Source organism: Notamacropus eugenii, chromosome 6, assembly GCF_028372415.1.
Source record: "Notamacropus eugenii isolate mMacEug1 chromosome 6, mMacEug1.pri_v2, whole genome shotgun sequence".
In the NCBI taxonomy this organism is placed as follows: domain Eukaryota; kingdom Metazoa; phylum Chordata; class Mammalia; order Diprotodontia; family Macropodidae; genus Notamacropus; species Notamacropus eugenii.
The window spans coordinates 47,126,743-47,151,383 of record NC_092877.1 but is presented as its reverse complement, the minus strand read 5'-3'; the positions used below and the strand labels follow the sequence as shown (position 1 = coordinate 47,151,383).

General features: G+C 46.9%; 1 protein-coding gene across 1 annotated transcript in view; it reads right to left on the bottom strand.

Moving 5' to 3' along the window:
- Window positions 1-10,339: 10,339 nt before the first annotated feature.
- Window positions 10,340-24,641, bottom strand: part of ADAM33 (ADAM metallopeptidase domain 33) — a 31,190-nt gene continuing 16,888 nt past the window's right edge. Inside the window, exons 3-23 of the mRNA XM_072619899.1 lie at window positions 21,133-21,209; window positions 20,794-20,872; window positions 20,437-20,513; window positions 20,116-20,305; window positions 19,783-19,848; window positions 19,589-19,660; window positions 19,119-19,285; window positions 18,939-19,023; window positions 18,391-18,533; window positions 16,813-16,990; window positions 16,254-16,343; window positions 15,827-16,022; window positions 15,424-15,532; window positions 14,635-14,845; window positions 14,337-14,414; window positions 14,122-14,230; window positions 13,870-14,017; window positions 11,960-12,059; window positions 11,506-11,769; window positions 11,291-11,412; window positions 10,340-10,857 (exon numbers count right to left, since the gene is read on the bottom strand). Coding sequence (XP_072476000.1) covers window positions 10,818-10,857; window positions 11,291-11,412; window positions 11,506-11,769; window positions 11,960-12,059; window positions 13,870-14,017; window positions 14,122-14,230; window positions 14,337-14,414; window positions 14,635-14,845; window positions 15,424-15,532; window positions 15,827-16,022; window positions 16,254-16,343; window positions 16,813-16,990; window positions 18,391-18,533; window positions 18,939-19,023; window positions 19,119-19,285; window positions 19,589-19,660; window positions 19,783-19,848; window positions 20,116-20,305; window positions 20,437-20,513; window positions 20,794-20,872; window positions 21,133-21,209 — 2,601 coding nt within the window. The 3' untranslated portion in view covers window positions 10,340-10,817. The remainder of the gene's footprint in view (window positions 10,858-11,290; window positions 11,413-11,505; window positions 11,770-11,959; window positions 12,060-13,869; window positions 14,018-14,121; window positions 14,231-14,336; window positions 14,415-14,634; window positions 14,846-15,423; window positions 15,533-15,826; window positions 16,023-16,253; window positions 16,344-16,812; window positions 16,991-18,390; window positions 18,534-18,938; window positions 19,024-19,118; window positions 19,286-19,588; window positions 19,661-19,782; window positions 19,849-20,115; window positions 20,306-20,436; window positions 20,514-20,793; window positions 20,873-21,132; window positions 21,210-24,641) is intronic.

Here is a 24,641-nt window from a genome sequence, read left to right as displayed (position 1 = left end):
TCCACCTCCTCCCCCATACCTTGAGAAGGCACGCAATATGATACCCATTATATAGGTGAAGTCATGCATAACATATTTTCATATTAGCCATGTGGGGAAAAAAGGGCAAGAAAAAATAAAGTGATAAAATATACTTTGATCTGCATTCATAACTCATCAGTTAGAGGGAAGAAAAGGGATCTGTCTTTCTCCACTCCCTGTTCCCTCTTTCCTTAGAACTAGATTTTGATGCCACCATCCAGATATGCTAGTGTTAGGCTAGTGTTTCTCTTCTTGGATAGGAAAAATGAAGGACTCCTTTCCTTCCTTTTCCCAGCATCTTGACTTGACTTGTAATTCTCCCTGTTTCCTTGTAGGAAGTCTTCCTCAGGATTGGCACAACAAGGAAGGCACGACAGCCAAGATGTAGGGAAAGCAAGGCAACAACATAAGCCTTTCTTCCACTCTGAGGCTGGCTAGATAGAGCATTTAAAGGTAAGGAGAGCTTTAACGTCTGAGCTGGTATTCTCTATCCATGTAGCATCTTATCTCCCCCAAAACAAGCACATATATGCATACATAGACACATGCCCCTCTATCCATCATGGTTAAGCATCCACTATAACATATATTTCATTAGCTCCTATCATAAAATTTATTTTACCATCCAAACAGAGGGTACATTCCCAAAGAGGAAACTTTTGAAGGAAGTGGTTACTCCATAATAGGACTGAGATAAGAGAAGAGAAAGAAAAGATGGATATAATCTGATGTGTACCCTACCTATGGATACAAAAATTTTTCAGTCATGTCTAACTCTTCATAACCCCATTTGGGGTTTTCTTGGCAAAGATACTGGAGTGGTTTACCATTTCCTTCTCCATCTCATTTTACAGATGGAGAAACTGAGGCAAAAAGGGTTGAGTGACTTGTGTCTAGGTGGTACAGTGGATAGAATTCTGGGTCTGGAGTCAGAGGCCATATTAGTTCAATTCAAAAGACAATTAAGCATCACAATAAGTCACCCAAATTGGCCTCTTTATTCCTTACACAAAACACTTAATTTCCCATCTGTCTCTTTGTCTTGCTTTGGTTGCCTCCATGCCTGTAGCTCACTTCCACTTCACCTCCACCTTACAGAACTCTTCTTTTCCTTCAAGACTCATCTCAAGCTCCACTTTCTATATGAAGCCTTTCCTGACCCCTTCCCCTACTCCCTGTACCTTCCCTCCCAAGCTACCTTATGTATAAGACTTTGTGTTTATTCTCTTTACATTTCTTCTATATATAATATACACACATATATGGAATATATGTAAGTATGTCTTCTTGACATATGTAAATATTGTCCTTGTGAGTGAGAATTGTTTTGTTCATCCCAAGTGCCTATTAAAATGTTTAGCACTTAGTAAGTGCTTAATAAATGCTTATTTATATTTTACATAAACATGTATATTATATATGTATCACACACACACACACACACACACACACACACATATATATATATACATATACACTCATATATATTATATGCATCTAGAAAATCCAAGAACCAGAATAGGTGGCAATATCCTAAAGAGCATTAAGGTGAAGCCTAATGAAGGGAGAAAAAGAAATTATGTCTTTGGAGTATACTAAAAAAAACTTGGACAGGAGCAATTAGACAAGGTGGTCAGGAAACAGATCTGGCTCAGAGGCCTGATAATGTAATGATGGGAGACTTCAACCGTCTGGATATTTTCTACCAAAAGCAGAGCAGTTGAGAAATTATGACTTGCCTTAATGATAATCTCATCCTTCAAAAAGTTGAGAAGTTGACAAGGAGAACTGCTCTTTTGGGCTCAATTCTGATCAACAGAGGAATTAGCTGCTGGAGTAGAAATGACAGGAAACTTTGGGAGGAAATAGCCACTCCATAAAAGGACTGAGATAAGAGAAGAGAGAGAAAAGATGGACATAATCTGACATAAACCCTACCGATGGGGATAGCGGATTTCAGAGGGGACAGGTTAAGCAAAACTACAGCAATCACCAGTGCTCCATGGGTCCTCCACCATCCCTTAGCATTGCTCATCTGGTAGCTGCCACCATGATGTGGCAAATCACCCATCCCTTCTGGTGAGAATAGAATAACTAACAGACAATTTAGAAAAGACAGAACTATTCAGTTTAATTGTATGTAAAATAAATGACATTATAGTTGGTGACCTCTGAGATCTCTTTCAACTCTAAATCAGTTATCTTACTCAACTCTGGGTTTTGCTTATTTTCCATGCTAAGGAGAATAATCTCATAGAGGTAGTATAGTGTAGTGCATAGGGCAATGGACCTGGAATCAGGAACATTGTAGTTCGAATCCTGACTCAGACATTTAATAGCTGAATAACCTGGGAAGGTCACTTAACCTTTTTGTTACTCAGTCCCTTCATCTATAAAATGAAAGAGGTAGATTCAATGGCCTCAAAGGTCCCCTCCATCTCTAAATTATATGATCTTCCAACTGAGAAGAACATAACAAAAACAGTTGACAGGGAGTTGAAACTGAAGTGAGCGAAGTGATGGTGAAAGAGCACCAGTTTTCCTCAGTGAGTTCAAGTTACCACATCCAGATCAACTATACCCGAGAGGTAACTGCTGAGTTATTCATTGTCTTTGACTGATAATGGAGAATGGAAGAAGTGAAACAGACTGAAACAGGACAAATATTATCCTGGTTTTCAAGGAAAAAAGAAAGAAAGAAAAAGGTGGAATCTGTACACTCTACATCAGTGAGCTTGAATTCTATTTCTAGAAGAATCCTAGAGCATGTTATTAGATGGATGGTTGGTGATCATTCAGAAAGGGAAGCAGCAATAATTAGAATTCCAGATGAATTTGTCAATAGTAAGTCATTCTGATAAGGGGGATGTCATAGACCCAGTATGATTAAAATTCAGCAAAGCAATTGACAAAATCTCTCATTATCTTTGTGGACAAGATAAAACAATATGGGCTAGGTAATAGTACAATAGCAATTAACTGAATGGTTGATCAAAAAAGTAGGCCTTAATGGGTTGATAACAACTTGGAAAGAGTCTACTGCAGTCTTCCTTGACACTTTCCTATTCATCATTTTTATCACGTCACTGCATGAAACCAGAAAAATTATACTTGTCAAATTTTCAGGTGACACAAAGCTGGGAAAGATAGCTAACTAAAGGATCTTACATAAGAGTTAGGGTATAACATAACATAACATTATATGACACTATACGAGAGTTAGGATGTAAAAAATCTTGACAGATTACAGCAATGGGCCAGATCTAATAAAGATGAAGCATAATGGGGCCAAACATGAAGTTCTGCACTGAGTTTCAAAAAATGAGCTTCCCAACCACAAGAAAGGGGAGATATGGTGAGACAATGGGTCCACTGAAAGAGATCTGGAGAATTTTTGTGTACTATAAATTTAATTTGAGATATATGTGATAGCAGCCTAAAAGATCAATTAGTATTCTAGGCTATGTTAAGAGTGATAGGGTTTAGGGGAGCAAGGGATAGTGTCTTTGTCAGATTTATGGAGAATGGAGAAGTTTATGGCCAAACAAGAATAGAGAACATTATGAATTGAAAAATGGATAGTTTTGATTACATTAAATTGAAAAGGTTTTGCACAGACAAACCCAATGCAACCAAGATTAGGAGGGAAGCAGAAAACTGGGAAAGAATTTTTATAACTACTGCCTGTGATAAAGGCCTCATTTCTAAAATATATAGAATACTGAGTCAAATTTACAAGAATACAATTCATTCTACAATTGATAAATGGTCATATGAACAGGCAGTTTTCGGAGGAAGAAATTAAAGCTATCTATAGGCATATGAAAAAATGCTCTAAAACACTATTGATTAGAGAGATGCAAATCAAAACCACTCTGAGGTACCACATCACATCTCTCAGATTGGCTAACATGACAAAACAAGAAGATGATAAACGTTGGAGAAGATGTGTGAGAGTTGGAACACTAATTCATTGTTGGTGGAGTTGTGAGCTGATCCAACCATTCTGGAGAGCAATTTGGAACTATGCCCTAAGGGCTACAGAAATGTGCATACCCTTTGACCCAGCAATATCACTTCTAGGACTGTATCCCCAAGAGATCATAAAAACAGGAAAAGGTCCCACATGTACAAAAATATTTATAGCAGTTCTCTTTGTGGTGGCCAAGAACTAGAAATCAAGGGAATGCCCATCAGTTGGGGAATGGCTGAATAAGTTGTGGCACATGAATGTAATGGAATACTATTGTGCTATAAGAAATGACAAACAGGAGGACTTCAGAAAAGCCTGGAAAGACTGATATGAACTGATGCTGAGTGAAATGAGCAGAACCAGCAGAGCATTATACACAGGAACAGCCACAGTATTTGAAACTGTTTCTGATAGACAGCCCTTCACAGCAATGCAAGGACTTAAAACATTCCCAAAAGACTCTTGAGGCAAAAATGTCATCAATATCCAGAGAAAGAACCATGGAATTGGGACACAGAAAGAAGCAGACTATTTTCTCTTGTGTTATGTTTTGTTTTGGTTTTTCTCATGATTTCTCCCATTCATTTTAATTCCTCTATGCAACATGACTAATGTGAAAATGTGTTTAATAAAAATGTATGTGTAGAACCCATATAAGATTGCATGCCATCTCAGAAAGGGTGGGGAAAGTCAGGGGGAGAAAATTTAAGACATATGAAAGTGATTGTTGAAAACAATTTTTTTTTTTTAAAAAGAGTGATAGAGTTTCCTAAATAAGGGAGGTGATGGTTTCACTGTACTGTGCTTTGGTCAGATATGTAGGGAATAGCATTTAGTTTTTGGCAATCTGCATTTTAGAAAGGATATGTACAAGTTGGGGAGTATCAGATGAAGGAACTGAGAATTGTTAGAAGAACCCAAAACTGGGTTTGGTTTTTTTTTTCAGAAGAGAAATTTTGTCAGATGGTGGTCGAGTATTTGAAAGGCTGACTTGTGGAATTAGGATCAGAGTTGTTCTGATTAGTTCCAGAGAGTAGGGAAAGAAGGTTCTAAGAAGCAGGATTTATTTAATATGAGGAAAAACTTCCTAACAATGAATTGTCCAAAAGTGGAACAGGTTTTCCTGAAATGTGGTGAATTCCATTCACTCACAGGGATTGAGGGATGGGCGTCTTCAGACAAAGACAATATGACAAATTGTCAGTGATGCCTGTGGAAGTGATATATTCTTGTTCATGTATGAAATAAATTCTAATGTCTCTCCAAGCTCTTAGATTCTATGAAGAGGAAGAGGGAATAGGCATTAGCATCAAACTTCCAGATCCAGTAGCAATGACAAGAAAGGAGGTAAAGAAATAGGGACAGGAGGTTATTGGAGGGGAAAAACTGTGTCTCCCCTCTCAGACCAGGACAGAGGTGATATTTTTTCCTTAACTTATGGTTCCTTTTCCTTAGCTCTCTGTACCTAGTGCTGAGGGCTGTTCAGAACCACGGACAGCTCCAAATTGATGCGGCTGCAGAGTTATCTGTAGAGGTGTTATAAACCCTGTTCTGGTGACCTCAGGGACCTCATTGCCCTGGCTCCCTCCTACTAATTTCAAGCTTTCATAGGATTTGTACTTTTTCTTTCCCCCTTTCATGAAACTTCTTGGATTTGTGCATATAATCCCTGCTAATCCCTGCCATTGCGGAAGCTGAGGTCATTTAAACTCAGTGTTGTGAGATGCAGCAACCTAAGGCAATAGATAATATGTCTGTACTAAGCATAGCACCGATATGTGAAGCCCCTCCAGGAGCAGGGGACTACCAGGGGACTATCTGGATTCAATCATAGAAGGGCAAGTTTCCTGGGGGCGTGGGGGTGGAGGAGGGGTAGGGGACTATCAGGATGCCCAAGGAGGGATAAACTGGCTCAGTTTGGAAACAGAGCAGGTCAGAGCTCCCAAGCCAGTCAGTAGTGAGATTGGGCCCCTAAGTGGTGGCTACACTTCCATCCTGGACAAGGTAGAGTTAATCTCAAAAAAACAAAAAAAAGGTGGTAGGATCAGAATGAGAGCTGGAAGGGACCTTAGAGATCATCTAAACCATCCCACTCATTTGACAGATAAACTGAGACCCAAAGAGGTTAAGGGAGTTGCCCAAAGTTACAGTAAGTCAAAGTAAGTAACAAGTCAAACTGGAAATTAGGACTCCTGGTTTTCAGTTTACTCCCTCCTCTGGTACACCAGGTTGTTTCCATTCAGTTGTGAACATGTGCCAGTGGAAATGAACTGAGACATCTCTTGAGGCATTTTACTGGCTGCCTTCTGAAAACAATGCGATAATCTCTGCTGCCTCACCCATTAGTGACTCTGATGGAATTTGGTGTCCAGAACATCATGTTGCTAGTGAGGGAAGGAGAGAAAGACATAGGTTAAGATGAGTACATCCTTAAATGTGAGAGGGAATGGACAGATCAAGGCATCTCTTCCTATGGTAAAGTCTATGTCTAGGGTTAAAATGTGAAGAATCCTCCTAAGAGTTTGGGTGTCTGTGCTCTGGTCAAATATCTAAAGGACTAAAAATCAAGTGTGTTTAATGCTGCAGCCATAGATGGTACAGTCATTCAGTCATAGAGGGCTTCCTACCCCTCCTCTGCCCCGCAGGATCCTTCTCTTTCTATGATTGAATTCAGATTTGGATTCTCCTCCTTTGTGAGGGCTATACATAGATAAGCCTGTGAGTTGCACTCAATCTTTTTCATCCACTGGCAGTTTGTAAATTAACACCTTATTGGAATCACAGAATATCAGAGGTGGAAGAACCCTCACTTCTTGACTATATATGTATATCCCTGACTTGGACCTTGGGAATCCAACTTCCAAGCAGAGCTGAGGACCCTGTCCCTTCTTTGTGGACAGAGCCCTGATTTGGAGTGAGAGGGTTCTAGGTTTGAATCCTGGCTCTACTACTATGGATATCACCTTGGGAAAGTCATTCTCCCTCTCTGGATTTTGGTCTCCGTTTCTTTAAAATGTGAAGGTGACTCAATTATTTCCAAGGATCCTGTCAAGTCTAGGTCTGATAATCACAGAATTGTGGAATCTCAGGTCTTGGATATCGTTCAATTCAGACCACATATGAAGAAGAGTACTTTACATGGAAGAGAAGTAACCTTTCTAGCTGCCAGTGTGAACTCCCATTGATTCCATGTGGATGATTCCCAAATCGATACACCTGGACCCAGGAAAGACCGTCTCTTATCAACACCTGCCTTCTGGACATTTACACCTGGGTATACTGTCAGCATCTCAAATTTAACATGACCTTGTTATTCGCTACCAAAAACATCATCCTCCTTAAAAATTTCCCTATTTCTGTTGAGGGCACCAGTATCCTTCCAGTCACATTGGTTTGCAACCTTCCCTCCTATTTAATCATAAGTCTTATCAATTCTTCCTCCACATCATGTCTCATATCAATCCCCTTCTCTCCACTCATGTGACCATTATCTTAGTTCCTTTGTTAACAAGTTCCTAATTGGGCTCCCTGTTTGCAGTCTCTCCTCTTTACAAACTACAAATCCCCACCACAAAGTGCCAAAATAATCTACCTAAAGTGCAGGTCTGATCATGTTATCCTCTTCTCAAGAATCTTCATTTGTTCCCCACTCTAGGAGAAAATAAAAATTCCTCAATTTGGAATCTAAAGCACTTCCTGCTCTAGCTCCAAACCACCTTTCCAGACTTACCTTTCCATTACTCCCTTTCACACACCGTGTTCCAGTCAAAAATGTTCCATTTTCTGCTCCCCAGATTTCACATTTCATCCCCTACCTCCATGCTTTTGTACAGGCTGCACAAGGTACCTAAAATACCATCCCTTCCTACCTCATCCTTCTACTTGCTTGTATCCTTAAGGAGACCGTAAATGACTTCAGAGATGGAACTGTTGTGTTTTTTTCTTTGTATTTACTCTCAGTGCCAAGGAGAGTACTTTGTGTGTTTTTCTTGTTCAGTTGTGTCCAGCTCTTCATGCATGTAGTAGGCAACTAATGAAGGCTTGTTGAAGTTTGAGCAGGGTGTCCCTGCTCAGATACTAGAAGCTCTCTGAGTCTGAGACTAAATTTTGAGATTTTCCATAAATAGAACACAATGTCTGTGAATAGACTGAGAGTGGAATGTCTGCAAATAAAATGTCCAGGAATAGAACACCAGTCTTCTTGTAATGGAATCCCATAAATGGATTCCTCTTTTTCTGGTGAGCCTGATAATTGTGGGACAAAAAGGGACCCACTGTTCTAAGAGTTGATAGAGAACCATATACATACATTTTAGCGTACAAAGGAACATCTAGGCATACATCTCTGCCCCAAGATAGGTGTGTCTGCAAGAGAGTTTTAAATATCCTCTTACATGGAACTCTGGGAAAGTTACTTTCCCTCTCTGTGCCTCAGCTTCCTGTCCTAGAAAATAGAGATAATAACCCCTGCCAGGCCTCCTTCTCTAGGATTCAGAAAGGGGAAAAAAAATGAGATAATGGGTGGGACAGTGATTTGTAACTGAAGGGCACTATAATTCTTCAGTTGCTTTCAATTGTGTCCAACTCTTAATGACCCCATTTGGGGTCATTAAGATACTGGATAGGTTTGCCATTTCCTTCTCCAGCTCATTTTACAGATGAGGAAACTGAAGCAAACAGGGTTAAGTGATGTGTCATACAGCTAGTAAATGTCTAAGGCCAGATTTGAACTTCTTGCCTCCTGGCATGGCACTGTAGCCAATCTGATACCTACCTGCTATAATTTGTTATTTAATATTACAGTAGACTAAAAGTTCTCAGCAGTTACTTTCCCATCTAATATTTCATTTGTTCCTTACACCAACTAAGCTGCATAGTACAGAAATTAAAACTTTATTTTACAGATGAGGAAACTAAGGCACACAGATTTGTAAACTTCTTGAAAGCAGGACTTGCCTTTCCCCCCTATTTTTGGATTCTCTTAGTGCCTAGAATGGAACATGTAGTAGATATTTAATAAATATTAATTGTCTTGAATTGAGAGAAGGGAAGGATTTCTCATGATCACACAGCCAGTAAAAGATAGGGCTGGTGCTAGAACCCAGGTCTCCTGACCTGAGGCCGAGGTTCTTTCTACACTGTCCTCCAAAAGTCAGGTGAAGGGACCCTAAGGCGTATCTCCCCCAGAATTTCTAATCCCACCCTGAAGGGCCCCCTCATTTCGAGGGCTAGAAGTTAGTGGACCAAGGAGTGCAATAGGAGATTGCCAGGCCCCAAAGAGCAAGTGGACTGAGCCCACTGCTCAGTGTCAGACAGGGAAGTGTTGAAGAAAGAGCTTTAGCAGAGTTCAGGTCCTGAGGAGCCCTTATCAAAAGCGTTTCCTGCACTGACACCAGAGAAATTCTCTAATAAAGTCATTACTGCCCAAATTTCACCCCCCCCCCAAACTGAGTCAAAGGGAGCCTGCCATGGAATTGTTACCAGATTGTACCACATTTCCATATGACCGAAAAGAAAGTGGCCCAAAAGCTTCATTGAAAGTAGACAATGGAACCAGACCAATGGAATGGGAAGTCAATCAAAGTAGTGAACACCCTATCACTGAAGGTATTCAGATGGAGGCTGATATATGCTTCTTGGCTATTGTAGAGGGGACTTCTGCTCAGGTGACATAAGTCAGGTGGATGCGCTCTGATCCACCTCCTAACTCAGGGATTCTATGCTTCTATAGCCCACTTCCTCAAAGACTGTGGAGTGGTTCTCTGGCTAGGGCAGAACCCTCCAGAGGTGATGCCTCTGGTGACTCTCTCCCTCATCAAAGATGCCTCTGAGTATGGAAAGTCCCAAATCCCACTCTTAGAGTCACCTAGTGTCTCTCCAGTGGCACCTTTTCCATCCCTGTTCTGAATCCCAGGGATAAACTGGTTCCTGAGGAGAGTGTCCTAAGAGGTGTGGTGTGGCAAGAGACCTGGATTCAAAGGACCTGAGTTTGAATTCCAGTTCTGCTATTTACTAACCGGGCTACCTTGTATAAGTCCCACCACTTCCTGGATTTCAGTTCCTCTGTAAAATTTCTAAATGATCCCTCTAAACTCTAAAACTGATAGGACAGGGGTATGCACAGTGGGTCCACGCCGCCCCCTGCTGCTCTGACTTGGTGCAAACGCCCCTCTCATTCCCCTCTTCCCAACTTGTCAGGGAATGTTATTTTCTAAATGAACAAGTGGGGAAACTGAGGCCCAGACTAGGGACGACCACAAAAGGAAAATTGGGAGGAAAACCACAGAGTCTTAGCTTCTCCTCCCACAACTATGACCGGTGCTAAAAAGGGGAAACAGAGCCAAGTCCATGTAAACGTCTGTGTTACAAACACCAGTGTCTTCTTTAAAGCCCCTTCCACCCAACACCACACCCAGCCTTTTCAGTCTCAGTCCTCTTCACCTGTCTGGCCACTGGGCTGGCTCTGGGTCATTTCTGAGGTAGGTTGGTGACAAGCATAGTTCTGTCCCTCAGACCCAGGACCAAGAGACTGTGACCCGCCTGGGATCACACAAGCAGAAGGATGGGCGAGGCAGGGTGGCAGGGAATCTGAATATTCTGAGCCCAGTCCTCTCCTTCTCCCCGACTCCCTGTCCCCAGGCAGTTAGTTAAGGCATCTTTGGCCCAGGTCAAGGCGTGAGTCTGTAGGATGGTCTCAGGGAGAGAAACTGAGGCACGAAGGGAGGTGTTGATTGCTCGTACCCAACAGTTCCCCACATCTGCAGAGGGCAGGGTCTTCTACCCTTGCCCTCAGGACAGCAGCTCTTGGGAGGACCTGGTCTGGTCATTTCTTAAAAGTTAGGGCACCTCTCCCCAGGTTAGGCCTAGAGGGCAGACAAGGAGAATGTAGTGTGAATTTCGCTATCCCCACTTCTCTGGACTCATTTCCAGAGGGAGCCTCAGTCCCTTCTCTTGGCCTCGCCTCTCTCCCTGACATCCCCGTTTCTTCCATCAAGCCCTCCTCTTCTGTACCCACCTCCTTCTCTTAACCCCTGCCCCGCCCACCTCCCAACTTCTCCATCAAGTTTCCTCCAAACCCCACTTCCCCAACAGCCAGACTAGAAGCTGGAGAATACAGGCAGGAGCCAGAGTGAACCGAATCCACGCAGAGGTCCGAGGCAGTGCGGCCCCTCTCTACTCTCGGGGTGAGCGGGCCGTCTCTGAAGGGGGCGTGGCAAACCCGCCTTGTGGGCGAGGCTAGAAGTAGGACCTCCCTGTCCTGGAACAGAGCCAGAAGAAGGTGCGCAACACACTCACTGAGGGGACCTAGCAGGACTGGGTTGCACCATGACCAGGAGGCTGGGACCTCGCGGCAGCTGTTTGACCAGAACGGGGTCCCCAGGCAGGGGCCGGCTTGGGGGAGCCTTCTTCAGCTGAGTCTAGGGGCAAGAGGATTAGAAGTGAGTACTGGGCTTGATCTCCTCCCTATCGCCTCCGCTGTAAAGTGATTGTACCCCTTACACTTGGCTCACCTTAGGGCCCCGGGCCGGGCTGACAGGAAGAGGTCTCTTGGGGGGCAACAGGCGGCGGGTTCCTTCTTCTCGGTCACCTAGATCCCCTGCGTCCCTCCGGGGGAAGCCAGGCCGAGGGAAGCCAGGCCGAGGGGAGTGACTCAGGGGAGGTGGTGGGCGTGCAGGTCGGGAGTCTCGGGGTTTGGAAGGGCTGGGGCGAAGGGGCCGAACCACGTTGACTGGCTGGGAGGGTCCGGGTTTCGAGGAGAGAGGCCCCCTCACTCCCTGCGGCGACACCGTGGTTCAGAGGAGAATCCCATCTATATATCTTATGTCAGACAGGTCCATAAGACCCTCGACCACCCTTGCCCACCAGGGTCCCTCAAGCGCTCTTCCTTCGTTGAACTCCCCACCCTGAAGTACTTCCTCTTGTGCCCATAGTTGGCTTTCCCCTCATCCTTCTCCCCTTACTCACCCCTGGAACAGGACGATTAGGCTGACGTTGGGGTAGGTTCTGCAAAGTTAAGCCTGACTGGGCCCCATTCCTGGAACTTCTGGTGACCCTTGTGCGATACCTGGAAAAAGGGAAGGACATAAAGTGATTCACATACATATGGTACAGGACTCCTGTAGGAACAGCATTGTTTCAAATCTTTGGGGACTGTTACTTAGTGAGGTGCAAGACCAGAGTTCTATGATGGGAACAGGTTTTGGGATTTCTAGACTGCCACCTCCCATCTCCATGTCTGCCTTGAATACCCTCCTCAAAACCTCTGCCTCAGATTCCGTTCAGACTCAGTTCCTATAGGAAAGCAGTCTTGATTTCCTGCCAGTTGCCAGAACTCTTCCCCCAAAGAAATTACTTTATGTCTACTCTGAATATCTTTGGAATTTGACTTTATGTCTACATAGTGTTTTCCCCCAAGCAAATGGAAGTTCCCTGAGTGCAGGTACTAAATTTTGTGTTTCTTTTCTGGTACCCAAAACATTGTCTGGCATGTAGCAAGAACTTAATATGATGCTTCCTGTCAGGTATTCTTATCAGGAATAGTTTGGACTAGATGGCATCTGAGGACTCTTGCAATTCTGAGATTCTGTGAGAGAAAGATTGGGGCTCCGGGTCACATAGAGAATCTGCTCAGACCTAGAGACTCTACCAGCCTCAAATAACTGTAACTCTGGTTTCCTGAGCTCAAACGCTGTAAAATCTCCTTACTGGGACTTGGGCACAGAAGGGAGTAGCACATTCTTTGAGTGATGAGCTGAGGGAGGGGACTCAGGAAGAGTAGCAGCTGAGAAAGTAAGTGTGTGTGGAAGGCTGCTGAGGTCAATTGTAGAATTAGATCATCTCCTTCACATTCCCATTTCCTATTCCTTTCTGTTATGGGGGATTAGAGTAGGGGCACATAGTAGGTGCTTAGCTTAGAGAAAAGAGAATTTAGCAGGACAGCTGTCTGCAAATGTTTCATTATCACCTGGAAGAGAGATTAAACTTCTTCTATTTAGCACTAGAGGGCAGAAGGAAAAGCAAATGAGATAATGTATGTGAAGTGTAAACCTTATAAAGTGCTATATAAATTTTATGTTATTGTTATTGTTGTTAGCAGTGAATAGGAGCTGGAGAGAGGTCAAAATAGGTTTGATGTAAAGAAAAACTTCACAATCACAAAAGCTGTCCCAAAGCGGCTGATGGGCTGATTTAGGAGGTAGTTGGCTCTCTCTTGTTGGGAGGGTTCAAGTAGAGTCCAGATAATGTGAAAGGAATTATGATTTTCATATTAATCAATATGATATGTGTATAATTTCAATTTCTCAGGAGACCCTCTGACTTGGGAATCAGAGACTGACAATGCAGCTTGAAATGATCAATCAAACCCTTGACAACTCTTTCACAATCACTACATTCCTGTTCCTGTATATGTTAAGTGAAGCAAATCAAAGATTGTAGAACCTGTTCCCATCATAGAACTCTGGTCTTGCACCTCACTAAGTAACAGTCCCCAAAGATTTGAAACAATGCTGTTCCTACAGGAGTCCTGTACCATAGACTCATGGGCTTGGACACCACTCAGGCCCTGGAAATGATTATTTGTAATCCACTTTTTACCCTCCTTCATTTGTGAGATAGATAGATGGTAGAGAGACAGAGAAATAGATAGATAGATGATAGAGATATATCTATATCTATAGATATAGATATATATATATACATATGCTGTGTCTTTACACCAGCATAGAGATATTTTTCCCCTTGTTAAATGAGGGGATGAGATATGACGGTCTCTGGGGCCTTTCCAGCTCATGTGTCCCTTGTTATGTGGCAGGACACATGGGAGATTCTGAGGATTGAAGGCACATGAATGAGGGGTGTGCAGACAGGCTCACCGGCAGCTTTCTTGTCCTTTCCTCAGCCCTTGGAGACCTTGGTGTAGCAGGGAGTTTGGGAAACGGTAGTAGCAGAGAGCCAGCCCAGCGCTGGGAAGCAGTAACAGCATAAATACAAGAAGAAGGGCCAGCAGAGTAGCATCGTGATCTGGGGAAGTGAAGACAGGTGGTCAGTCCAGGGATGAAGATCCCCCTCTCTCCTCCCTCCTTGTTTCCTGCCTACACTGGGGACAGTTCCTGCTTGACACTCACTGTCATACTGCACAGGACCACTATCCACACTGCCCCCCAGCCCTGGCTTCTCACAGGTTGGGGGGGCCCAGCCTGGGTCACAGTGGCAGTTTCTATTGCTGTTACAGACCTAGGGGGAAAAGAGGATAAGACAAAAAGGTAAGGATTTGGAATAAAATAACACCTGCCACCCAGGGTATCTCAGTTCCCAAGACACACACGCAGGGGCCACTCACCCCATGGCCATGGCATGTGTCCAGGCACCTCTGAAGGTCAGGAAAGGAGGCATTCTGGCATCTTCGATCATGACACACCTAGTGATGGTGGATGGGAATGATGGAAGCAGATGGTGTAGATGGACCCAGGGTACCCTGGGCAAGTCAGTGCAAGCTAAGGGGAAAGGGCATCTGCTGGGGAGGAGGTTGATCACCTTAAGACTCCCAAAGACCCACAGAAAGCCCTCCCCACTAGTGACCTTATACTTCTAGGACATCCCTCCCATCACTGTCCCTGGGGCTGGTGAGGCTGGCTCACCATGCCATCTCCACACTTAGTACCAGGCAGCACAAGACCAGGGTCTGGCAAGTCGGCAGAGGAGTCAGTTCGAGGTACACGGTACATGAAGGCTCCTCGGCATGTCACCTCTCTGCCACCCAGGCGGATGGTGGTCTCCATGGAAACAGTGTGTGGCCCCCGAGGCTTATCTGCCCCACTCTGGCACTGAAGCTTCCCACACTTGGCATCCCTGCAGGGGCGGGGGTGGGGTGGGTGTCAAGGGAGCAGCCAACCCAGAAGCCTTTCCAAGCGCTGACCCAGATTTAGTAACTGAAGGCATTTCTTTATCATTTTCAAGTCTATAACATGTTGTTGTTTTGTTTTATTTTTACAGATATCACTTCCTTGCATACTTACTATATCCCCGAGGGTTAAATTCATCAAATATTATCCTCCCCATTTGACAGATGAGGAAACTGAGACTCAGAGAGGTTGTCATGTGGCTATGGTCAGGAAGCCAGTAAGTGACAGAGACAGGAATCCAGAGAACTTCCTAAACTCCACACCAGCACCCTCTCTAGATCTTCCCCCATGTCACTGGTCCCGACTCTCATCCCCAGTAACTCCCTGTTCCAGATATTCTTTGTACCATCCAGTTCCTAAGCCCATTATTTCCCTAAGCCTTGTTCTGTTCCTTTCTCAGACTGCTCATCCCACTCATTCCTTATCTCTCTGACATCTTATTCCCCTGACCCCTCACTCCCCTGACACCTTGTCCTGAAGATCCTGGCCTGTCCTTTCTTCGCCTCCCTCTGTCCCTACTCTCACCTCCGATCACACGGGACATAGTGACCTTCACTGTCCTGACCACAGTTCCCATAGGGATCCCCAGCCGAGTTCACATCCTGGAAACAGGCATCAGGGGCTGGGTGGGCACCTAGGGGATGGGAGTAGTGTTAGTGAGGTAGGGAGAAAAGGAGTCAGGATCTAGGAGAAAGGAGTGGCCTCTGGGGTAGAGAAAATGGAGTCACCTTCACCAGGAGTCCTTGGACCACCTTTTCCCATACCTCCTGAAGTGTGTGTCCATGTGGAGTTATCTGACTGATGGTGGAAAGAAGTTAGAGGAGAGAAGTGTGCCCAAGGGAGAATTGGGACATAAGCAACTTAGCTTTGGAGAAGGGGAAGAACCCAAGGAGAAAGGGGTGTTGGCCCTCCCAGGCTAGGCTCTCACCAGGCCCCCAGAGCTGTTGGCATTGCCCCTCATGGGTGGGACACATGCCATCTCGGCAGTAGGCAGTACCCCCAGCACACGGGGAGCCATCAAGGAGGTAGACATTGGCTGGGCAGTGGGGAGAGGCTCCAGTGCAGAACTCAGGCAGGTCACAGTCCCCGGCTCCTTCTCGGCACAATGTCCCAGCTGGCTTCAACTGTAGTAGGGTGGGCAGAGAGAGAAAGGCAGAGGCAGAGACTCCCAGGGAACATACAAGGATAGAGACACACAAAAAGACAGGTCCAGATGCAGGAAAGCCAAAGGAAGAGGGAAGCAGAAACAAGTCAGGTCAGCAGAACCCAGGGCTTTTGTCTGCCTCTCTATACCCTCTTTCCCCAGCCTGCTCCTAGCCTCTGGTACAACCCCCTCACTTCTCCACCCTCCTCACCGAGCAATGGGCGCAGCAATCCCCTTGAGCACACTGGGCTCCTTCCCGAAGTGTGCAGTTGTGGGCATGACAGCAGGGGTCAGTGCACTCCTAGATCCCAAAAACAGACAGAGAGAAGGTATGAAGAAATGGAGAGCCCATATCAAGGTCCTGGCCTCACTCTGGGGCATCAACAGAAACTCCTAATTGGGAGACAATTCCCAGGAAGGATAGATAATCCTCGGAAATCTGAGGTCAACTTGTGGATCCCAAGCATTGGGGGTGCTATTGGGGATACTGAAAGCTCCACGGGGCACTAGACATCCCTGGGGAGAAGCTGGGGGTCCTATACTGGTGGTCCCAGGGCACAGGAGACTTTTTTGGGTTCTGGGGAATGAGAGCCCTAAGCTGAGTCTTTAGAAGTCTGTGTGGTTTGGGGAACACGGAGGATCACAGGTTGGGTATTGGAGGAATCACCATGAGTCCTAAAGAGGATAAGATTACCCAGAAACTACAAATCTGGGGGGTCCTGAAAGGTTCACTGGGGTCAGGACTTGGATGAGGACAGTCAGAGCCTAACCTCAATGTCCCCACAATCGCACTCCTCCCCTTCTTCCAAGAAGCCGTTCCCACAACGGCCTCCCAGCACCAGAAACCGAGGGTCAGGAGGGTTGAAGAGGCACATTCCCCCTCCCTTTTGGAAAAAGTGGAGCAGCTGCTGGCGGCTACAGGCACTGAACACTCGTGGAAACGGATGTCTGCAGAGGGTGGAAGAATTATACGTTGGGACACCCCAACCACACTGTTTCAGCAAAGACCAGCAGGGGACACTGTGGTCACACAGACCAACCCACAGTCTGGGACTAAGCTGAGGAGGAAACAGACCCAGCTGGACACTTTTTCCGACATGGACACACATAGTCATCAGCCTCGCAGCTAATATTAAGGTTCACTAAGTGCTGTACACCCTGGTGCAGGTTCCCATCACCACACACCTAGACTACTGCACTAGCCTGCTGATTGATCAGCCTGCCTCGAGTATCTCTCCCTCTCGGCCATCCTCTCCTCAGCTGTCAAAGTGATCTTCCTAAGCATAGATCCCACCATGTCCCCCCCAGTTAACAAACTCCCATGCCCCATCACATCTAGGATCGAGTGCAAATATCCTATGTTTCACTATTTTGAAGTCTTCCATAATCTGCCCCATCCTACCTTTCCAGTCTTCTTGCACTTAACTCCTCTCTTCGTACTTTATAATCCGGGACACTGGCCTTTGACAATCCTCCCAACCTGCTAACTCTAAGCACTTTCACCGCTTTCCTCCAATGGCTAGAACTCTCTCCCTCTTCATTTCCAATCCTGGCTTCCGTGAATTTCCCCCAAATTTCTCCTTCTGCAAGAAGCCTTTCCCAGTTCTCCTTCATCTTTTCCCCTTTCCTACTCCCAATTTCTCTTGAATCCAACATATTTGTACCTAGTTATTTCTATGTTGTCTGCCCTGTTGCACTGTTGAACTCCTTGAGAACAGGGCATGGCTTTTGCCTTTCTTTTGTATGCCCAGCTTTTAGTGAAGTGCCTAGCCCATAATAGGGTCTTAATCCTTGAAACAACCAGTGAGATAGATGAGATTTGTGCTACAGACCCACTGACATAAGCTTGTATCCAGATACATCAGCATTAGACAGGCCCAGGCAGACACACAAACACTGGATGGCAGAGCTGAGAACCCAGAATGTCAAAGCATGTAATCTGGGGGTTTCTTAACCTGGATCCATTGGGGGACTGTGAATTTGTTTGTTTTTTTAATTAGGCAATTTAATTTCAATGTAATTGGTTTCCTTTGTAACTCTATGCCACTTATTCCATGTTCTTAAAAATGTGATTCTGAGAAGGGGCCCATAAGCTTCACTAGACTGTCAAAGAATCCGTTATACAAAGAACCCCAGATACAAACCCACCTTCTCCTTTTACAGATAAGGAAACAGAAGACCGGTGAGTGGAACTGATTTGCTCATCTTCTCTTAAGAATGTAGTCCAGACTAGAACTCAGATCTCTTGACATTCCCTTCCCCTGCCCCCCAGGGCTGTTTCCACCCCACCTCGAAGACACCTTCCCCCTAAACCAGTCCTGCCAAGCCCTGCCTCTGATCTCACTCACCCAGTAGCTGCCGCCATCACACAGCCCCCCTCCTCAGGCAAGGCCTCTGCACAGCAGCCATCAGCATCATGGCTCATCCCGAAGCTGTGGCCAATCTCATGGGCCATGGTGGCTGCTGCACCAATGGGCAACTCTGAGTGGTCCTGGATAGGGCAGAAAGAGTCAGTTCAGAGCCTTTCCCCTTTTTTTTCCCTCTCCCCTTGATCCAATGGACTCACCATAGACCTACAGATGAAGGAAAAGGGCAGAAGTGGGGGAGTGGGGGGTGGAAAGAAGGGATAATAATTCTTCTTTAGCAAGTAGCAAGTTTATCCTGTAAGGCTGTACATGCTTCTCCAGGAAATTAAGTATCCTGGCACACTATCTGTGGGGACACGCAGAGAAAGGGGGCAGGTTGGTCCCAGGCAGAGTTGTAAGGTTGCTGGGAAGCTAGGAGGGTTCATGAAGAGCTGGGTGAGGGGGGAGGGTGTCTCGAGGGTTACTGTCATAGGTCCGAGGCGAGATAAAGGAGCCAGGCAAGGTCACAACGTCGGACAGCATATGCTTACCGCACTCACTCCCCCAGAGTTCTCCGCACTACACATGCCCTCCAAGGGCGCCATGCCAATGGTGGTACCCTGAAAACTACGGCCCCTGCTCACAGCACAGAAGGAGAAAAAGGGAGGGGATTAAAGCGAGTCTCTCTCCCCTCAGGCCTCAGTCCACCATGGTTGCCAAGAGACACTCACGTGAGGAGCTGGGCTGTGTCGTGGGGCCGCCTTGTCCGCAGCCCCCGGCGCCACTGAAGGAAGGCCCAGAGCGTGGCGTTGGCATCTCCTGTAACTCGACTCTGGTCTCTCTCTGTCCACACCTCCAGGCCAGTCAGCGCCACCTTGATGTTGAGGGACCTGTAAAACTGGGTGAGGTGGGGCAAAGGGGAGAGGGAGATGCGGAAGGGGTGGAAACAGACAGGAAGAATTCCTGGAAGGAAGCCCAGATCCCCAGATAGGAGGGGGGACCCACTAGGATCTAGCCTCCTTCCAGAGCCCAGCACTCCTCCCCGCGGAGTTGGCCAAGGTCCATTACCTTCAACACCTTAGCCCCACCCACCCACCCAGTCGGGGACCTCCTATCCATCTCAGGGATCCCACCCTCCTTCACCACACGCTCCGTCCAAAGAACTGGGCATTCTGGCCCATCTTCCTCGTCCCCCTTTTACCTTGTCCACGTAGTTGGCTATCTCGAGAAGTCTCTGCTTGGTGCGACCCAGATCTCTTTGCTGCCTCAGATACTAGAGAACATGAATGGTGACTTCAGAGGTGGGGAGGGGAAGTCCAGACGTCCCAGAACACCACCCCCCACTCCAGGCCCGCCCCCAGACTCGCCCTCGTCCCGCCCATCCCACCCCCTCACCAAAGCATGGTCTGCCACGATGAAGAGCTCCAGGTACTTCAGGGCCCGCCTCGAGTCGCGTCTCACCTGAGGAAAGAGGAGGGGGTCAGGGGAAAAGCCTCAGTGGAGAAGGGGGGTCTGAGATGGGGAGAGGGCCTGAGATAGGAGAGGAACCTAGAAAGGGATTGCGGGGGGATTGGGGGAGCTCCTAAGTGCAACTTAAAGAAGAGGCCCCAGGAGACAGTGGGTCAACACGGGGCAGAGCCCCAATGTGAATGGGCGGAGCCTGAAGAGGCAGGGCCTTAGGGTATAGAATTTAGGGAGGGTGGGGTGGGAATTAGCCAGAAACCTCACCCTGGGTGCCCAATTTCGGCGGAGGATGCGTGCCAGGCCTAAGGTCCCAGCTAGCCCGTGGCCACAGGTCCCATTCTCGCTGGGCAGCTGCTCGGTCCGAAAGAGGCGGTGCGGGCCAGGAGGTCCAGTCTCTGGAGTCCGTGGAGGCTGCACGTAGTAGCTGCTGTTGGCGCTGAGTACTATCAGCCCGCTGGAGGGGGGCGGGGTTGGCGAGGTAGTGAGAGGGGGGCATCACCCAGCTCGGATCTCTTCTCCCCACAAAGGTCCTTCCTTCCACACCGATTCCCCTCCCAGAACCACTCCCAGCCCAGGCACCTTTACCTGATTCCGGAGCAGGAGCTGAGGGCGACCCAGGAGTCCGGGAACCCTTGCACGTGGCCATGGTAGTAGCAGTGATCCTGAGCAGGGATAGAGGGTTGGGAGTGGGATATTCAGCCTCTGTTCCTTCCTCAATCCCTCCATGTTGGTCACCAATCTCATCCTTTGGGGCTCCCGAGGGAATGAGGAGAATGCCCCTCACCCAGATGGGTGGTAAGGCCTCTCTCACAGTCAGGATTAAGGATCTTTGCTACTCCTGGCAAGGCTCCAGAAAACTTTCCCAACTACACCCCATCCCTGAAGATCCCATAACTTCCAGCACTCTTCCCTCCCACTATCAATTCAGGGACCTGGTCTCACCGTATGGTTGGGGGCCACAGTCACTGGCTGCCCATCCGGATCATAGTGGGTTTCCGTGTAACCCTGAGCCAGCAGCCAGCTAAGGAAGTTAGAGTAAAGAGAGGCTTAACATCACCTTTTCCTTGGTTGACTCCCCTAGTTTTTCCTTCCTAACTGCCTAAAAGCACATCCTCCCATTTCCTGGTATATACTTGTGATAATTTGTTTGTATTGAAGAGGGACTAGGTTCTACCCCATCCTCTTTGAATCTGGCTTCAGTATCACCTCCCTCTAAGGTCCATCAGTACCCAGTGGCCACTGTCCACAACTCCCAGACTTCCCCATCTCTCCCAGACTCACCGGTTTTTTTTCAGGGAGAGGAGAAGTTCCTTGCCTTCAACCTTCACTGACAACAGGGCTTCATCTGGACTTCTGATCTGGTTGGGAGAAAGGTCAGGAGAGGGTGAGACTGGGGTAGGAACAGATAAATACAACCACCTTCTGAGCTACAAGTTGTGATGTTGGGCATTTGCTTGACCTGTCTGAGCTCCTTTTCTCATCTTTTCCTACTCAAAGATGAGATATACTTGGTTGAGATACGGTGGGGGAGTAAACTGTATGGAGAGGAGACCCATAATATCCAAGCACATGGCCCACACTATTACCCAAACATCTCTGTTCCAAGCTCCCCTTTCCCACTGTCCTGTCCATCCAGAGCAGGAAGATTTTACAGGAAGGGGAGGGAAGCAGGATTTCTCTGAAGAGAGAATGAAGGGTATGTGTGTGTTTCGGGAAAGGAATGGAGAAAGGGGGGGTGTATGGATCTGATGAGACAGGCTGTCTGGGAGGGTGGGATCCAGATGTTCCAGATGCCTTAGTTCTTCCCTCCTCACTCTGAGCCTCTCTGACTCTATCTGGTCTATATCCCTCCCTCTAATTCTGCCTCTAATTTTCTCTGTGTATATCTATAGCTGTGTATAGCCTATCTTTATCTCCTTCTATCTTCCCCGGTTCTTCTCTCTCTGCTCTTTTTCCATTTCCATGCTGCCCCCAAGTCCTATTTCTGACTGAGTTCCTTGGGCAGGTTAATTCTCTTTTCTTTCCCTAGCCCATCTGGCTTCTCCCCCATCCTTTCCCCACCATTAAGTAAACAAGATTTACTCCTGGGCCTCTGAAAGGGAAACTCAGCTTTCTTTGCCCCCTCAGCTGAGGCCACTGACCAGTCTCCTGCCTCTCTCTCTCTGCCCTCTCCTTGGTATGCCTCTCCCATGGATATCTTTCAGTTTCTCTCTTTCCTCTTTGAAATGCGGGGGAAAGATAGAAAAAGTGGGAGAAGAAAGAGAGGGCAGAGAAGAGAGAAAGAAACCACCTTCTTCAAAAAAGTGCTCCAGAAAAATGCCAAAGAAAGCATGAATATACTCTTGAAGAGTACTGGGTACGTTGTAACAGACAATAAAGACAAAAAGATTAAAGTCCTATGGGGGAGGAGGAGCTTGGTTCTGACTTGTGATTTTGCTTGTGTAGGAAATCCCTGCTACCAATGCTGATGGGCAGCTCTTCTGTAACTTGGACCTAGAGAGCTGCCTGGCACTGAGAGGTTGACTTGCCAAGGATAACAAAGCCAATATGTGTCAGGAGCAAGTCGTGAACACGGGCCTTCCTGACTCTGGGCTGGCTCCCTATCCACTATGCCAGGTTACCTCTCCTAGGTCTGAATCTTATGATTGGGTTCAAAAAGTCAGCTTCCAAACTGGGGATAGGAAAGACTTAGCCCGACATCAGTTTCCGTGGAAAAAGATGGGAGGACTCTAGCGGAATGTTAAGTTCAATGAGTCAATACTGCTCTACACACATACACACACACACACACACACACACACACACACACAGAGTCCTCAGTTCTGGGCACTATATTTCTAGAAAAGTCTGACAAATTGAGAAGGGCAACACTGATGATAAGGGCACTTGACCAGGTCAAAGCAAGAATAAATGAGGAGACTCAAGTCATTTAACTTAAAGAAGACTTCAGAGTGGTTGGTGGGTTGGGGAAGGGGTGATCACCATCCGCAAACATCTGAAAGCTGCTTCATGAAGAAGAGGGAGGGGCATTTAGATTTGGCAGGAGGTAGAAACTCCAGAGAGGCAGATTTAAGGAAGAATTTAACAATGATGACTGTCCCAGACTGAAATGGGCTACACCAGGTACCAGGGAACCCCCCATCACAGGAATCAGGGCTGTGGGATGTCAAAAGGAAGCATTGGTCGGTCGAACAAGCAACGTCAGTGATGTTCTGGGTAGAATTTTTTCTGACTGTGATTCATTGTTCTTCTCTGTCCTCTGTTACTGTTTTCTCTGTCTGTTTTTTCTCTAACTGTATAAATATATCTTTCTCTTCATTCCCTTGGCCTGTCTCTCTGTCTCTGCCTCCCCATGCCTCTCTCCTCTTTCTCTTTACTTATGTCTCTTCTGGCTTTCTCTCTCTCCCTTTCCTTCCTCTGTCCTGGGTCCACATGGCTTTTCCTCTGTCTGTGTCTCTCACCATCTCTCTGCATTTTGTCTTTAGCTCTGATCAACCTCCAGTCTTCAGTTTGTCTTGTTCCTCTTCTTTCCCTTTCCTCATGAGTCTAATTTCACTCCCCTCTGCCATGGTTCCATCAGTGGGCTTGGATTTCAGAGCCTGAGGGTAGAGGAAGGTCTCTCCTCTGGCTAGGCTGGGAGCCAGAGCATCATCCCCTTCCCCAGGCTGCTCTCTGGCTGTGTGACCCTGGGAGAGGCATTTGAATCCCCTGGTTCTAAGTTTCACCATGACATCAAGGACTGGGATGTATGTGCTGTCCATTTCGTGCCATCATACACTCCTCCCCCACCCCCCACCCCCATCCATACTTCCTAGGCAGGGTGGGAGAGAGCAGAAGACCTGTCTCTGGTGAGTTCCAGTGGAGACCCTGGACCAGATCCTAAGACTTCCTCTCTCAGCTTAGGGTGTTGAAGGACAGGACAGGACAGTCCCAAGTCCAGCCCCCTTCTCCCCACCCCCCCTTCCCAATGCCCAAAGGATGAGGTCACCAGCCTGGTTAAGGCTTTTTTGGGAAACATGTACCCTGGAGTGGGGGAGGGGGAGAGGAAAGTCCAAAAATGGTGCTACCCCTCATCTTTGTCCACTCACTCTCTTCTCCCTCTGCCACTCTGCAAGTCTCTGTCGCTTCCTGTTGGTGTATTATGGTCTCTCGGTCCTTATTTTTCACTTTTTTGGTCTCTGGTATTTCTCATCTTGACTCATTCTGTCCTGGTGCGTCTCTCTGTCTCTTTTCTCAGCCCTTTTTCTCCCCATGTCAGCCATCCCACTGGCTCCATTTCTGTGTCTCCCCTTCCCTAGGTCACACTTTCTTGTCTCCTAAGCCTACCTCCTGCCCAGACTCTCGATTCACATTTTGTGTTACCCCTCCCCCTCTGCCTTTCATTGTCCCATGGCACCATCATCACCATCTGCACCTTCTCTCTCCCGGATGTTCCCACCTGCTTCTGTCTGTCTAGTCTCCACCACTCAACTCCATTCTGGGCAGTCCTAGGCAAATTCCTCCTCTAGGACACAGCTCCATATCTGTCCTGCTATGCCCTGCCTTCCCCTGGGTGTGGGCATGTTCCTGAGGGGCAGTCTCTCCTCTCCTCTTGGTCCCCTTTCCTTTGCTCTGCCCTGTTTCTCTCCCAGATTGTCCAATTTCAAATCTCTGCCCTTTCCCTTTCCCTGCTTCTTCCCCTTGACTTTTCACTGCTTGGTTTTCTTTCTCTTCCCTTCTCTGATTCCTTCCCCATCTTGATCCCCACCCCTGAATTTAAGGAGGAATTGGTTTTCACAGGGCTAAGTTTC